Consider the following 13,409-nt stretch of genomic DNA (forward strand, 5'->3'; position numbering starts at 1 on the left):
TTTGAAAAATGACTGATAATTCTCATGCTAGTATGAGTATTCCCAATTTTGAAAATGTGGAAATATCTACGGTTTCTAAACTCTATAATTTGTTCCCATTTCAGAAATACATAGGTGTCTTTCATACCGATTTTTCCATGTATACATTTTCTCACAATAATTGATATATACCCGGTACATAATAAAAAGCCATTGCAAATTGCTGCTCAGTTTTTGACTCTGGGTTCGTCGGTTTCTTGGTGAACCTACAAGTCCTATATATCCTCACAACCAGAAAGGTCCAGGGGATGTAATGGTATATTGCTTTCAAAGAGCTGTCATAATCAGAAGAAGTTACGAGTGAAAACGTTGCCACAAAAGGCTGTTTATTTCAACTAATTTTCAATTTTTTCTATATTTAACTGTTAGTTTCTGTAAAGAAACCTTGATGGATCTACACAAATGACCCCTTGCTGAATTCAGAATTGTGTCTACTTTTCTAAAATGTATAGCTTTCCGGGATCCATTATTGCTTTCATACCCATTTCTCCCATTAACTGGAAGGAGGTTGAAAGCACAAAAAATAGCAAAAATAGGCTATGTCCCAGAAAAATGCCAAAACTGTGTAAAAAATATTGGTTTTCTGACAAAAGTCTGTCATTCTCTAAAAGCTGGGAAAATTCATGATTTCAGCCCCACAACCCCTTTTTGATACCATTTGCAGGGAAAAACCGAGATGCTTTCATTTGCAGCCCTTTTTTCAAATCTTTCCCCAAAAAACCAAATTTTAGCTGTATTATGGCTAATTTCTGAGACCCCTCCAGGGGAATCCACAAACCCTGGATACCATTACAATCCCCATGATGTTGGAAGAAAAGGATGCAAATTTGGCATGGGTACCTTATGTGGTCAAAAAGTTACAGGGGCCTAAGCGTGCACTACCCAAATAGCCAAAAAAAGGCTTAGCACAGGGGGGAAAAGGCCTAGCAGCGAAGGGATTAAGCCGGAATCAAAGCAAGAGCACTGATGTAGCTTCAGCACAGCAACCACTCCTTCAACCCATTGAGTGGAATTAGTTTTATATTATTTAACATAGCATTGAACATTAAACATCTAGAGATTACTCTTTACTGTTGAAAATAGTGCACAGATCTAGGTCACACAAGTGTTCAAAGGTAACTGGAGGTAAATAGGAAAGACCAGAAAAGGGATGGTGGATGATTCTGTATAACTGAAGATGCGTTGTTATTTTGAGGATGCCCTGTTGTGTTGTTCCATGTCACCTGGCCAGTGGAGGGCCAGTGGTCAAGGTTTGCAGTACTCCTGAGGCCAAGCAGTGTCCTCTTTCTTTCAGCTGGCGTGCAAAATCATTGCAGGACTCCTGCACTATTTCTTCCTTGCTTCATTCTGCTGGATGTGTCTGGAGGGTGTGGAACTCTATCTCATGGTGGTCAAGGTCTTCAAGACAAATGTATTGAAGCGGCGATACATGGTCCTTGCTGGCTATGGGGTGCCACTCGTGGTTGTGGCCATTTCAGCAGCAGCCAGGAGCAGCGGATACGGCACACAAGACCAGTGAGTAGATGACATAAACCTAACATCTGTTGGTATGTCTTGGTGCCTGTGAGTGAGTTGTATTATAAAAGTGATTTGAAGTAGTTTGAACTGTACCATGGTTGAGCCTTAGTTTGGGTTGTGCATACTGTTATTTAGGACTTGGTTAACTACAGTGCCTACCATGTTGAGGACGCGGTCTGCCTTGGTTTAGTGTGTTGCATGGTGGTCTTGGAGCCGTCAGAGTTTCCTCCTAAGGGTACAGCTTCAAGGAGATGTATGCAATATGCAGCATGCCTTCTGACATGTTGGGTCACAGTTTGATCTCCAGTTTCTGTGGAAACACTCTAAACCGAAAAGCACACCTTTATATCCTATAGCTACTCCTAGCTCTTGGAGTTTTAGGAGGTTTTTGCCTTATAAAAACTACAATAGCGAGCGAAAGGGGCAGTGGCTGGGATGCTTGGCTGGGGTGTATTTGGGTCGGTCACTACCCAAAGGTCAAAGCCCGATCCAGAACTTTGGCTTAAGCTTTGCTTGGCTTGTCCACCTTTTACCTTTATCAATCAGATGGTAGAGCAGATATAAAGTTAAAAAGAAGAGTTCTCTTTATCAAGCTTTGCATTTTTTTCTTAAGGGTAAAGATTTCTAGCAACATAGCCGATGATAAAGAATTTGAACGTAAACATTTATTCAGCTGTGGATCCAGATGTGCTACCTTTCTTACTGAAAAACATTGGCTTTGTGTTTATAGTATTAGATTAAGCTGCACTTTAAAACACTTTTGTTCAAAATCCTCTGTATTCTTTGTTATCATGGCTATTCAGACCAATTTGTAATCATTCAAGAATAGTATAGACAATAAAATATTTCAGAAGTACTTAATACTTGTATTTACTGATTTAAATTAGTATTTAAAAGGGCAAAAATACAGGCTTCCGCTGATGTTCGCCAATTTTTGGTTCATCAACCAAAGTTTTAATCTAAAAATATGTTTTACTCTTCAGCAAACAGATTTCAAGCAATCACTTTCCTTCCTGCACATCAAAGTGTTATTTGGTCTTCCCAAATCTCCAAATGTTCACACGGCTGGATTTTTTTTAATGTTAGTTATTGCTTGCTGTGTGAACAATCCGGGTTCTTGTAGGCACTGAAATGGCTCATTTTGTGTGTGTGTCATTCTAAGAACATGCTCTTGCTTCTCCTTTAGTAGTGCATGGCATGCAAAGGATAAAGAAGCCTACCTAACTGTGCTTGTATTTAAAGTTTATTAGTATTATTTTTTTTTAATTGGCAGCTCATGACTTACAATTGATATGCGTATTATTTTAAAAAGTTCTAGCTTACACATGGACTGGCACTCCAAAATTGTTTCAGAAGAACTGCCTATTTGGAAATAGTTAATTGAATATCCCTTCTAGTGGACACATAGAACCATGTCCAGACTACTGCTAATTTGGGTAGGAAAACCTTATTTTAACTACACCCTCTTTCCTGCCCTGCAGCTGCTGGTTATCTCTGGAGCATGGGTTCATCTGGAGTTTCCTTGGGCCAGTCTGCATAATCATACTGGTAAGTGGACTTCATCGCCTTTAACATAAGTAACAAGCATTGGCATAGCCAATAGGTCTCGCCTTTGGGACCTTATAAGTGTTTAGCCATGCAACAGTTGCATACCTAAATACTTACAAGGTCCCAAAAACGAAACCTATTGGCTATGGAAAGCGGCCCTGCGGCCGCGAAAGTGATCAGGGTCACGATCAAACACCAAAGCAAAAGTGAAAGTTATTGCGGTAAAGCGCGGTGCGCGCGCCCACGCACATGCACTGTAGCTCTAGGCTGGCCTGGTAGCACTTTTTGGAGCCCTCTCAATAAGTCTCGCCAGACCAGCGCATGCGCTGGGTCAGGCGAGACCTAAAAAGTACTCGTAGAATCCTTTCTTCTGCAGAATCATCACATAGAAATGTGATTACATAATCCCAGCTCCTGTACAGATGGCCTGGTAGACCTTGGGCAACTCAATAACAGGGCTGTTTACCATAGCTGCATGATCCCTATAATTAATAACATTTATTTTTTTTAAACAACATACAAACGGAGGTCCACAAGGCCAGTAAATTAAAACAAGTTATTTTTATCAAATGCTGGCATCTTCTCTGCCTTTGTCCTTTATACAGGCACAGTGAGCAAAACAATAATTTCCTCGCCCACTGGGGTCATTGGTTAATTACAGAGCGTAAAAAAGCAGCAGTCTATTAGGCACACCTCATTAAGAAACAATGACATGATTGTAACCACCAATGCTGGAGTATATTTATCAGAGCTATGCAGTCATTGTAAGGGGAATGGGATCTTTTTAGAGCAGTGTTGTGGAGGATTGCAGTGCTGAGGCACCAGTTGTGTGGATACACCTTATTTTCACTTCCCATCTGCCACCTTTCACAAACCAGAAAATTACAAATGATTTAGTATGGCTAAAGGAGAATGTGTGTACATACAAAGTTTTCACTAACAAAAGGGTCAAAGTACAGCATAAAGGCCTGTAGCCCTCTCACAATCTACCCCAATTCCCCCGTCCCCAAAGTTGTCTGCAATGTTTTCACCTGCCTCTACATCAACCGCTCTCTTTTCTTACAGCTCAATGCCATCATCTTCATCATCACTGTCTATAAGTTAGCAAAGAAGTTCTCCGATATTAACCCGGATATCAGCCAGCTCAAGAAATTCAGGTACAAGAGAGCTTCAAAGCCAAGAAATGAAAAAAAAATAATAATTTTAAAAAAAAAAGAGGAGATGAATTATATTTTGTTATTTGCAAAGGCAGTTTGCTCTAAGGGGAGTTTGTAAGATTTCCCTGATTGCACTTCGGAAAGGTAGCAGGTCAAGGGCAGTTGTTCTCATGCCCGACATATTGGTTCTGTTCCAGCACTACTAAACTTTTAGCACCACACACTACTCAAGAAATCTCCCAAATCTCGTTAGCCAGTCTCTTACTGAACAGGGGAAAGCTCCTGTTGAACTAGCAGAGAGGTATTGTTAGACAACAGGTCTCGAAAGATGTGCACATAGTCGATTGAGCCACTAATGCAGGTGCGGCTCCTCCACGTGGGCGGGGGGAGCGCAGCCCCACTGCTTTACAGCAGAAACATAAAATTGTATTATAAATACCATTGTATATTTCTGCTTCTTGCACTGCGAGAACGCAGAAGGGTTTGGTTGGGGCGGGCGGTCCTGCTCGAGAGCAGGGGAGGAGTGGCTAGCCCAATGTTGCCGGGTTTGGAGTCGACCAAACCAGTCATGCGCATTCTCTATTTTCTCCATGTTGGCTGCATGCACCCTACATGGAGAAAATGGCCTACCCATAGACAGCTGTGCGGTCGGCATTCCAGCCAATCACAATGCTAGCATTGTGATTAGCTTTGGGGAGGGGAGAGGAGGGAGGCTGCATGCTTCCTGTTCCTGGAGAGGCAGGAAAGCCGGAGCTTGGAAAACGCAAGACCCGGGAAAGGTATGATTTTTTATTAATATTTAACCGCCGCCCCCTCCCCACGTGACCCCAATGCCCCCCCCCCCTACCTGCACCACTAATCGCCTTTGTCACATCACATCACTGAAGATGTGCAAGAGTTTAAATGATGAGGCCCCAGATAACAAGCTAAAGGGAGGCTCCAAGACGGCCTTTCATCAGGCTCGTATGAGTTCGGTTGTAAGCCGTAAGCACCAGTTCTGTTTTCAGGCCTTTCCTAAAGTATAAGCAGGAGGGTTGTGCGCTCAGGCTTGAGGTCAGAGCGTTCCATGTTCTAGGAACCTCGACCACCTGGATTCAATCTCTAGGATAAATTTGATACAAGGATCATTGGGTGATCATTAGTGCCATTGATAAATGTTAGATCCCATTGATCACATAGGGAGATGTTAGGTGTGGTATACGTGTGGAGCCTTTACCCGAATGAACTTTGTAAACAAAGGAGATGACTTGCTTCTTCTCATGTCTACTGAGTAACAGAAGCAAGTTCATCTCAGCCTCTACATTGTTACTCCTTCACAGATTCACACACAATCCGACAGCCTGATTTTGCTTCATCATACCTGCTTGTCCTCGCCGGCAGAGCCGTGACAACAGACATTGCTTGCACTATGGTGTGCTGGGGTGTCTGGAAAGAGCAGAGCTCCGTTTTTGTAGACTTAAAGCTGCATTGTTCCTCTCCTTTGGGCCGCGAGGGCCAAACACGGTGCAACTGAGTATGCGGTTACTGAGTCCAGTAATCCTTTGCAGCTGGGGCGGAGTATCTGGGCCAAGGGTCACTTGCAGAGTGACCGGCTACACGGACAGAAGGGATTGCTCTCTATGGGGCCTGGGTGGTACATGCCCCTCTTTGGGCACAGGGTTATTACTTCTTCAAGCCTTGATTACCTAGGTTTTGATTGGTAAATCTACACAGTAGCCCTACTGGTGATCTATCTGCTAGTGCAGGGGAAGAGGTCAGCAAAAAAGAAGACAGGTTTCTTCTTCCACAGATGAGGATGTTCCTGTTCCAGCCAGAAGACCTACAATAGAGAAGGGTAGAGGTCCCCCGCATCTCACGACGAAAGATGGCATACAAGCATTGACTGAGACAGCTGTTTGCAAGCCTGTAGGGAGACCGTTTGGTAAGGACTTAAAGGGATCAAAGACTCCAGCCTTGGAGAAGGACTATTATTCCTCAACTTGTGATGTGGACACTCCATCAACTCCTTCTGGAAAATATGTAAGAAAAGACGAGATGTAGGAGACCATCTCATGTCAGGAGTAATTGGGATTTCCTCCATCCCGGTCTGAAGAGGGGTCAATGTTTTCTTCCCCAATATGTGAATTAGTCCATACCTTTGTAGGAAGGTGGAATCTGACTGCATGGTTAACCCCACTTTTTTCCTGGTGTTTTGCTGGTTTTTGACTAGTCTGACTGGGGTCTTGCTAATCAGGACCCCAGTTTATCTGCTTTCTCCCTAAATTGGTGTGCATGTACTTTAGGTACACTCCAGATTGGATTCTGGGGTACCCTTATCAGTCCCTAGTATATGGCATACTATGTTCCCAGGGCATAGGTACCACAGAGTCCTCCTAGGGACTGCAGCATGTATTATGCCACCCCTGGGAAGCCTTCCAAAATGACACCACAGGGCTGCTACTGCAGCCTGGGTAAGGTGGTGCATGCACCCCTTACTGAGATATAGGTTCACTATATCTCTCCATATCACTGCACATATAAACCTATCAGTCACCCCTATGGCAGGCCTTACTAATCCTGAACAGGGCCCCTCTGCAGCCTTCGGAACCTTTATTCCGGGGTGGTTTGTGATGCAGGCAAACCATATACTCTTAAGTGCATTATAACCAAGCAGTAAATGCTAACTTTGGGATGGCTGCATGGAAACAGGTCATGTTTGGTGTCAAACACCATGGAATCATATCCCCCACCCTTCTAGAGAGACATGACGGTATACCCAGTACCAGCTAACAGAGCCCTGGTATCACAAAATGGATGCTGCCAGCCACAGACACGAGTCTGCTGCTGACTAAACTCCAGCAGGGGAGGCCTGGACAACAGGTTTCCTGTCACAGGGAGGTGTCACCACCTCCCAGACAGGCTTTAATGTATTGGGGCTGGATGGGTGCACTCCAAGAGTGCTTTGAAGTTGAGCACTGGGGGCACATTTGGTGTCCCTGTGCATAGCCCAGTTCAAACCGGTTGCAGGGGCTACCAGCCCTTGTTCTGGCACAAAACTGGACAAAGGAAATGGGTGTAGCCACCCCTCTTTCCTGACCCTCCCATAGGTGGGTCCCTAAAGTTTGTAGAACCCCTTCCTTGGGTACAAGAAAGAAACCCCTGGCTACAGGACTTTAGATTACACCTGGATGAAACTATGATGCTGAATCCTGGAACTTCGACGATCTACACTGAACTAGATGACTGAAGAATCTCCCTTGGAGTAAAGGGGTTACTCCCCTGCTTGGCAGGCACCAAAGACGCATCTATCCTGTTTGCATCTCTGAAGCTCCCACTGGACTCCGAAGAATTTCGCTACACAGGAGGTGGGTTTCCATGGTCTGTCGATCTGTGCACTCAGCAATTCTGAGGCCAGTATCCCTGCAGAATACCGTGGAACCCGAACCCCTGGTCACCACGACCATTTGCAGAAGCATCAGCTTTCCAATGACTCCTACAGCTGAGCTTTGGGTTACTTTTAGCCCTGACCCCAAGCAGCATTTGCACCGAAGATTGACCACCTACACTCCATGAGAGTTCCGTGAGATGGCCCTTTGTTTTCTCTCGAGGTCCCTTCGCGATCCCTGGGCCGTCGACTGGTGGGTCCCTGTGAAGGTAACTAACTTTAATTGGGCTTACCTGGTTGCTCCAGATGTGCCCTGACTCTCCATCGCTTGGGGAGTCCCCAGGACCTTTCTGGTCCGCACCGAAGCATCTTTTCTCTTCCTGCATGGGTTGCTGTTGCCAAGGCTTGTTGGCCCCAATCAGGGCACCGACACCGCAGCACTCGACATCCTTCGTGGGACAGCTCGAATCCAGCTCCTGGTCATAGTTGCCACCTCCTGGTCCTCGTGGCTGCAGAGTCAAGCTTCACCTCTTCGAACCTGAAACACCCATCGGTGGGCATTCGCCTATCGTGCCCCTGGTCACTGGCAAGTGACCCAGACTCTGTCCCCTCTGCTTTCAGGTTCTTCTGATCTTCGATCCAGGCTTGGATCACACCGGACACTTCTCTCCTTCCCGGCAGTAGCACTTTGCAGCAGATCGCCACTGAAATCCACGACGATGCCCAACACCATTTGACACCTATGCACCCGGCTTCCCTGGGTGAAGTAACTCTAGTACTACAGTGCTCCTGTGGGCGCTGGCCCTAGAACCCCTGTAAGTCTAAAGGGGTTTGCTCAAAGTCCTCTCCTAAGTGTCCTTAACTTCTAAAATTTCAACCGCGACTGTCCCATAGGATTGTACGGGGCTCGCGCCTGTGTTCTCACACTACACGAGTCACCCGTGGGTCTCCTGTGTCACTACCTTGGGTGGTTCCTTGCGGTCCCAGCGATTCTACATGCTCTAGGCAGTGTCTAGTCAAATCGTGGTTCTTATACCACTTTATTAATATATGGTTTGGTCCACCCCTAGGGCCCATTGTATATTGTGTTATTTACTGTCGTTTTAGAACTGTTTTATTGTGTGCCTGGCTCTCTAATCTCAAAAAGGGATTAGTAGAGTGTTTAGAAATAAATACATATTTTTATATATATATATATATATATATATATATATATATATATACACATACACCTTGTGTGGTTCTCCTTTCATTTAGTAATCCAAGAGGTTATAATCTGGTAAACCAAGCTGCTTTACACTCCTTTAAGACAGCCTCAAGGCTGCTCTCCATAGCTACCACTAGGATGGCTTTCAATAAAGGTGGTCTTTAAACCCATCAATAAGGGTTGTTTGGACTGGTGCAAGGTGCCCACTATAACTAGTGGACAGCATATACCAGGCCAATTTATCACACTTGCCAGTATTTGCATTACTCCTAGTCCTGCCTCGCTTTAATTCAGACAACCTCCCGGTACAGAGCAACAGTTTTGTTTCTTGGTACCGAGCTTATTTACATAAAAGTGGAGCAGCGTTTGTTCAAAGAGAGCACCTGCAAGTGGTGTCCGATTGAGGCAGGGAAGCATCATTTGTTCCAATTTAAAGCAAGCGAGTAGGTGTAATGCAATTACCAGTAAGTAATTGAAGCAATACCTTGATCTGGTAGCACTCTGCGAGTCATATTCTGTGATGACAATTCTAACTGATCCTTTCCAGGGCATATACAGAGGTCCTAGCTCACTCTTCGAGTCTTCCATCAAGAGGTCGCTGTTCTAGCCCGTTTTGAGGTCAAGGAGCATGCAAACAGCTATTGTTTATCAAAGAACAGCTGCAATTATTTTCAGATACTGCTTAGGGTATTTCAGTGCCCCCACCCAAACCCTGAATGGTGATGGCGCAAGAAACTGTTCCGCATATAATGCCAGCTGTCCAATGTACTCCTTTTATGTTCTTACAAGGGTTGGCGATACTGGCGTTCTCTATATTTAAAGATCACCTTCAGATTGGCCAATGGCTTCATAAAGAGGGGATTGAATATCTGAGGCAGGTACGACTCCATGATGTATTTTGCACAAGTGAGCACCCCTGTAGCATCCCACTCCTGCACATGGGTGGGCATGGTTCAGCTGCCACATTAGGTGCTTTGAGCAAAATGAACAACGCCTCGTTATTTCCGCATTGGAGATAGAGGTTCAAAAAGGAAACCGGTTTGTAAAATAAGGAGCTGCTGGAGATGAAATCCCAAATATAGGACTCTAAGAAAAGCTTAAGGCCTATGCAGTGTTAACAGGGCCCAAATGGTAATAGCCACTGGAATTCTGGGGCCATAGCGTTTTAGGCAGAATTTTAGATGTTGCAATTGGCACAAACCATTGTCAGCATTATTTGCAGATTTCACACAAAAAAATATAGCTTCTAGTTCCAACAGATCAAATTAATAACAAAAGAAAAAGCACGACCCATGGTTCAGGTTAACTTGGGACCTTCAAGTATCGTATTGCTATATTTAGTTGTTAAACTGATACTAAAAGTGCAGCTTTGCCCTGACAGCATTGTTTGTGACAAAATAACGAAATAGATATTACATCATTAGGCTGCATAATTTGGCTATCCTTACTACATAAATGAGTCTACTCTGTTGTATTATCAAGGTGGTTTGGGTCCTTAATACATATTGAAGGCCCCATGAATAGATTGATGTCTGACAAGGTGGAATTTCTCAGCTCAAATCTTGGGGTACCACTTCGCACACCTCTTCAGCATCCTGTCATCCTTGCTACAGTATGCCACGAGCTATGCCCTGAAAGACGAGAGAGTTTGTTTTGTTTCAACCAGTTTCTACCATCTATTCACAACCCTGAGGCAGGTCTTAGTTGTCTACTACTCAGGTCACGTTTGCAAGGGCAAACATTGTAGTTCGTTAAAATGTTCTTTAGTACCTCAAGGTTGGAAAGGATCAGATACAGACTTGGTTGTACATGGACAGATCTCTTCATTGGGATGTAGTGGGTACCCAACTTCCCAGGCCTTGCTTAATATAGTCTCTCCTTTCCACAGGATCTTCACCATCACTGCAATCGCACAGCTCTGCCTCTTGGGCTGCACCTGGATAGTTGGCATCTTCCAGTTTAACCAACACACCTTGGTCATATCCTACCTGTTCACCATCCTCAACTGCTTACAGGGGGCGTTCATCTTCATGCTGCACTGTTTGATGAAGAAGCAGGTGAGCAGGGCTTATGGGTGGCACCAGCATGACCGAGTTCAAATGCTGCTCCAGCTCACCGTGGATTAGTAGCAGCATTGGCAGTCACACAGCGTTTTTATTTATTATAATAATTTAAAAAAATATCACACAAGGTGCAGTTTGCCCATAAAACACATGCAGGTCTTAAAGAATGAGTAAGCGGTATAACTGGAAAACAGATCATCTTTTCCCCTTTCAAGTCACATTCGCTGAAACTGTGAAGATGGGACTTTCACATTCAAAGACCTTTTTGTTTACGGAAAACAACCAGTTTATTTACAGATCAGGAGGCCTGAAATACGCACCAGTTTGTAGAACTGGTAGTTTTGAATTTGAACTAAGATTGTAGAAACTAGGTGTTTTATGCCGGGCTTCGTCTACTAGATCCCACAAGCAGAAAAGCTGCACTTTGCTGACAGCACATTCTTACAAGGTCTTTGTTAGAAACATTCGGAAAGCTGGTGGATTACAATTACCCCACTGATCGCCCTGTGAGAATGTCAGAGTTTATATCCAAATACGGTCAGCCAGCTCGTGTCGAGTGAAAGGACTTGAGAATGCAAAACGTCCACTTCAGCTCGGTCTTGTAACTAGGCCTTGGTGACATTTCTAGCTCACTTAATTTGGAGTATTACTAATTCCACGAAATTCTACACAAAAAACACCATATTGCGTAATTGGGGATGCTCAGAAAAAACCTATAACAAGAGCGCCTACACAACACAGAAAGAGCCTCTTGTTTGCTATTTTAGCAAGCACTGCGCCTCGCATCAATTTTGGGCATGGGCACATTTCACATAAAAACAGTGAAAAGTAAGATGCATTGCGTGAAAATTCACATAATTACAGAAATATTGCATAATTAAGCAAAACAAAATGTACATTTCGCCCACTAATATCCTCTTCACCGTTATCTGCATAAATGTGAAGTGGGATGGCGCCGTTTTGCCTGTAAGCTAAAGGCATCAAATCCCAGGCACCCATTCCTCCTTGCATGGTCTAGTCAGATTCTCCACAACCAAACGCCAACAAGTTGTTTCTGGAGCAACATTCATATTATACCACCTCCAAAGGCAGCCAACCTATGCATGCACAGCTTCCCAGCACTGACTTGCATATCCCTCAGTCCATGAACCACCACCACGGTATCAAAAAACCTTCATGATGGGACCTTAATCGACCAATGAAGGCTTAACAGATTCAATGTTCAAGATACTAATGGGACTGTGCTTGGGTGCTATAGGGGATTTGTATTAAGCTGTACTACTTCGTCGTGCAGTTTATTCACACCAAGGTGGCGGTGTTGGCACCTTAATAAATAGCACCAAGCTTAATTGCCATCATTCTAGGTTTTGATTTCTCAAGCTGGGGTAGATGTTGCAATACCATAGCATAGTCACCGCATGAGAGGTGTATCTTTACCACAGTATCAAAAAACAGCCTGCCAACGTCAATACAAAAAATAAAACCAGCCTCTATATACATTTCTTTATACACACAAATGGCAGCACTCCTCCCCCTCCAGTTTCACACCTACCTTCAGTCAGCACAGCCCTTAACTGACTAGCAAACTTCCAAAAGTACTTTTACTTTGTAAGGCTGGCAATGCCAGGTGCAACTTTAGGGTTTACTTAATGCCCATTGTGTGATCTCTTTTGCACAGGTCAGAGAAGAGTACAAACGCTGGTTCTGTGCCGCCATCAATCTGAAGACGCCCAGTACCTACGATAAATTCTCCAGCACCGGTGCCTTTTCTTCTTCCTCATCGCAGTCCAGGGTGAGTATTCCTTGTAAGGTAGAGTACAGCACTAATACACAGCAGGTCAAAACTCAAGGTCTCAAGTCGTCTCTTGCGGTCAGCTTCATATATAGGAGCAGGGAAGCACAGGATGAACTGATTAGGCTAGAGAATAATCTTAGAGATGGCAGTGTAATCCCTTACCATCTCTGTATACCTCATGTGGAAGATTGCATCTCATTCTTATTTACCGGGAACTCAAGAAACGGTTGATGGGGACAATGCAGCGCAATAAACCACAGAAAGATTGCTAGCTTGCAGCATCCCCGTTACTCGCCCCCACCTCAAGGACCCACAGTGGAAGCACTCATTCAGCCCCTGCAGGATCTGTAAAAGTCTCTTCCAGCAATTCTCTTGTTTTTCATGTCCTGGTTTTGCAGCCTGGGATGGGCTATCCATCACAAGATTCGCCCAGGTCTGTCTTCCTTCTCACATGTCCCTTCAGCAGATGGCTGCCCAAATTGCCAAGCTTTTGTTTTTTTAGGCAACCACCATCACTCGAGTGTTCCACGTTCAGGGTGTCACAACGCCTGCCAACCTTCAAGAGTTATCAATATATTCTCCAACCAGACATGGACTACATTCATACAAGGTCTAAGCTTTGGGCACACAGGTTGCTCCAAGGACAGGGAAGCTTGGTAACTGCAGTAGAGAGCTACCATTTTACAAAAGGCCTGTTCACGCAGACTAGCGTCTTGCA

General features: G+C 44.4%; 1 protein-coding gene across 3 annotated transcripts in view; it reads left to right on the forward strand.

Annotated features, from left to right (window-relative positions):
* ADGRE5 (adhesion G protein-coupled receptor E5) overlaps positions 1-13,409 on the forward strand; it is a 181,031-nt gene that overhangs the window by 166,235 nt on the left and 1,387 nt on the right. For all 3 annotated transcript variants that reach the window (XM_085654302.1, XM_085654303.1, XM_085654301.1), the window contains 5 exons: positions 1,334-1,554; positions 3,039-3,105; positions 4,171-4,262; positions 10,722-10,890; positions 12,575-12,688. In XM_085654302.1, coding sequence (XP_085510428.1) covers positions 1,334-1,554; positions 3,039-3,105; positions 4,171-4,262; positions 10,722-10,890; positions 12,575-12,688 — 663 coding nt within the window. The remainder of the gene's footprint in view (positions 1-1,333; positions 1,555-3,038; positions 3,106-4,170; positions 4,263-10,721; positions 10,891-12,574; positions 12,689-13,409) is intronic.

The sequence above is a fragment of the Triturus cristatus genome, chromosome 4_1 (genome assembly GCF_964204655.1).
Source record: "Triturus cristatus chromosome 4_1, aTriCri1.1, whole genome shotgun sequence".
Taxonomy (NCBI): Eukaryota; Metazoa; Chordata; class Amphibia; order Caudata; family Salamandridae; genus Triturus; species Triturus cristatus.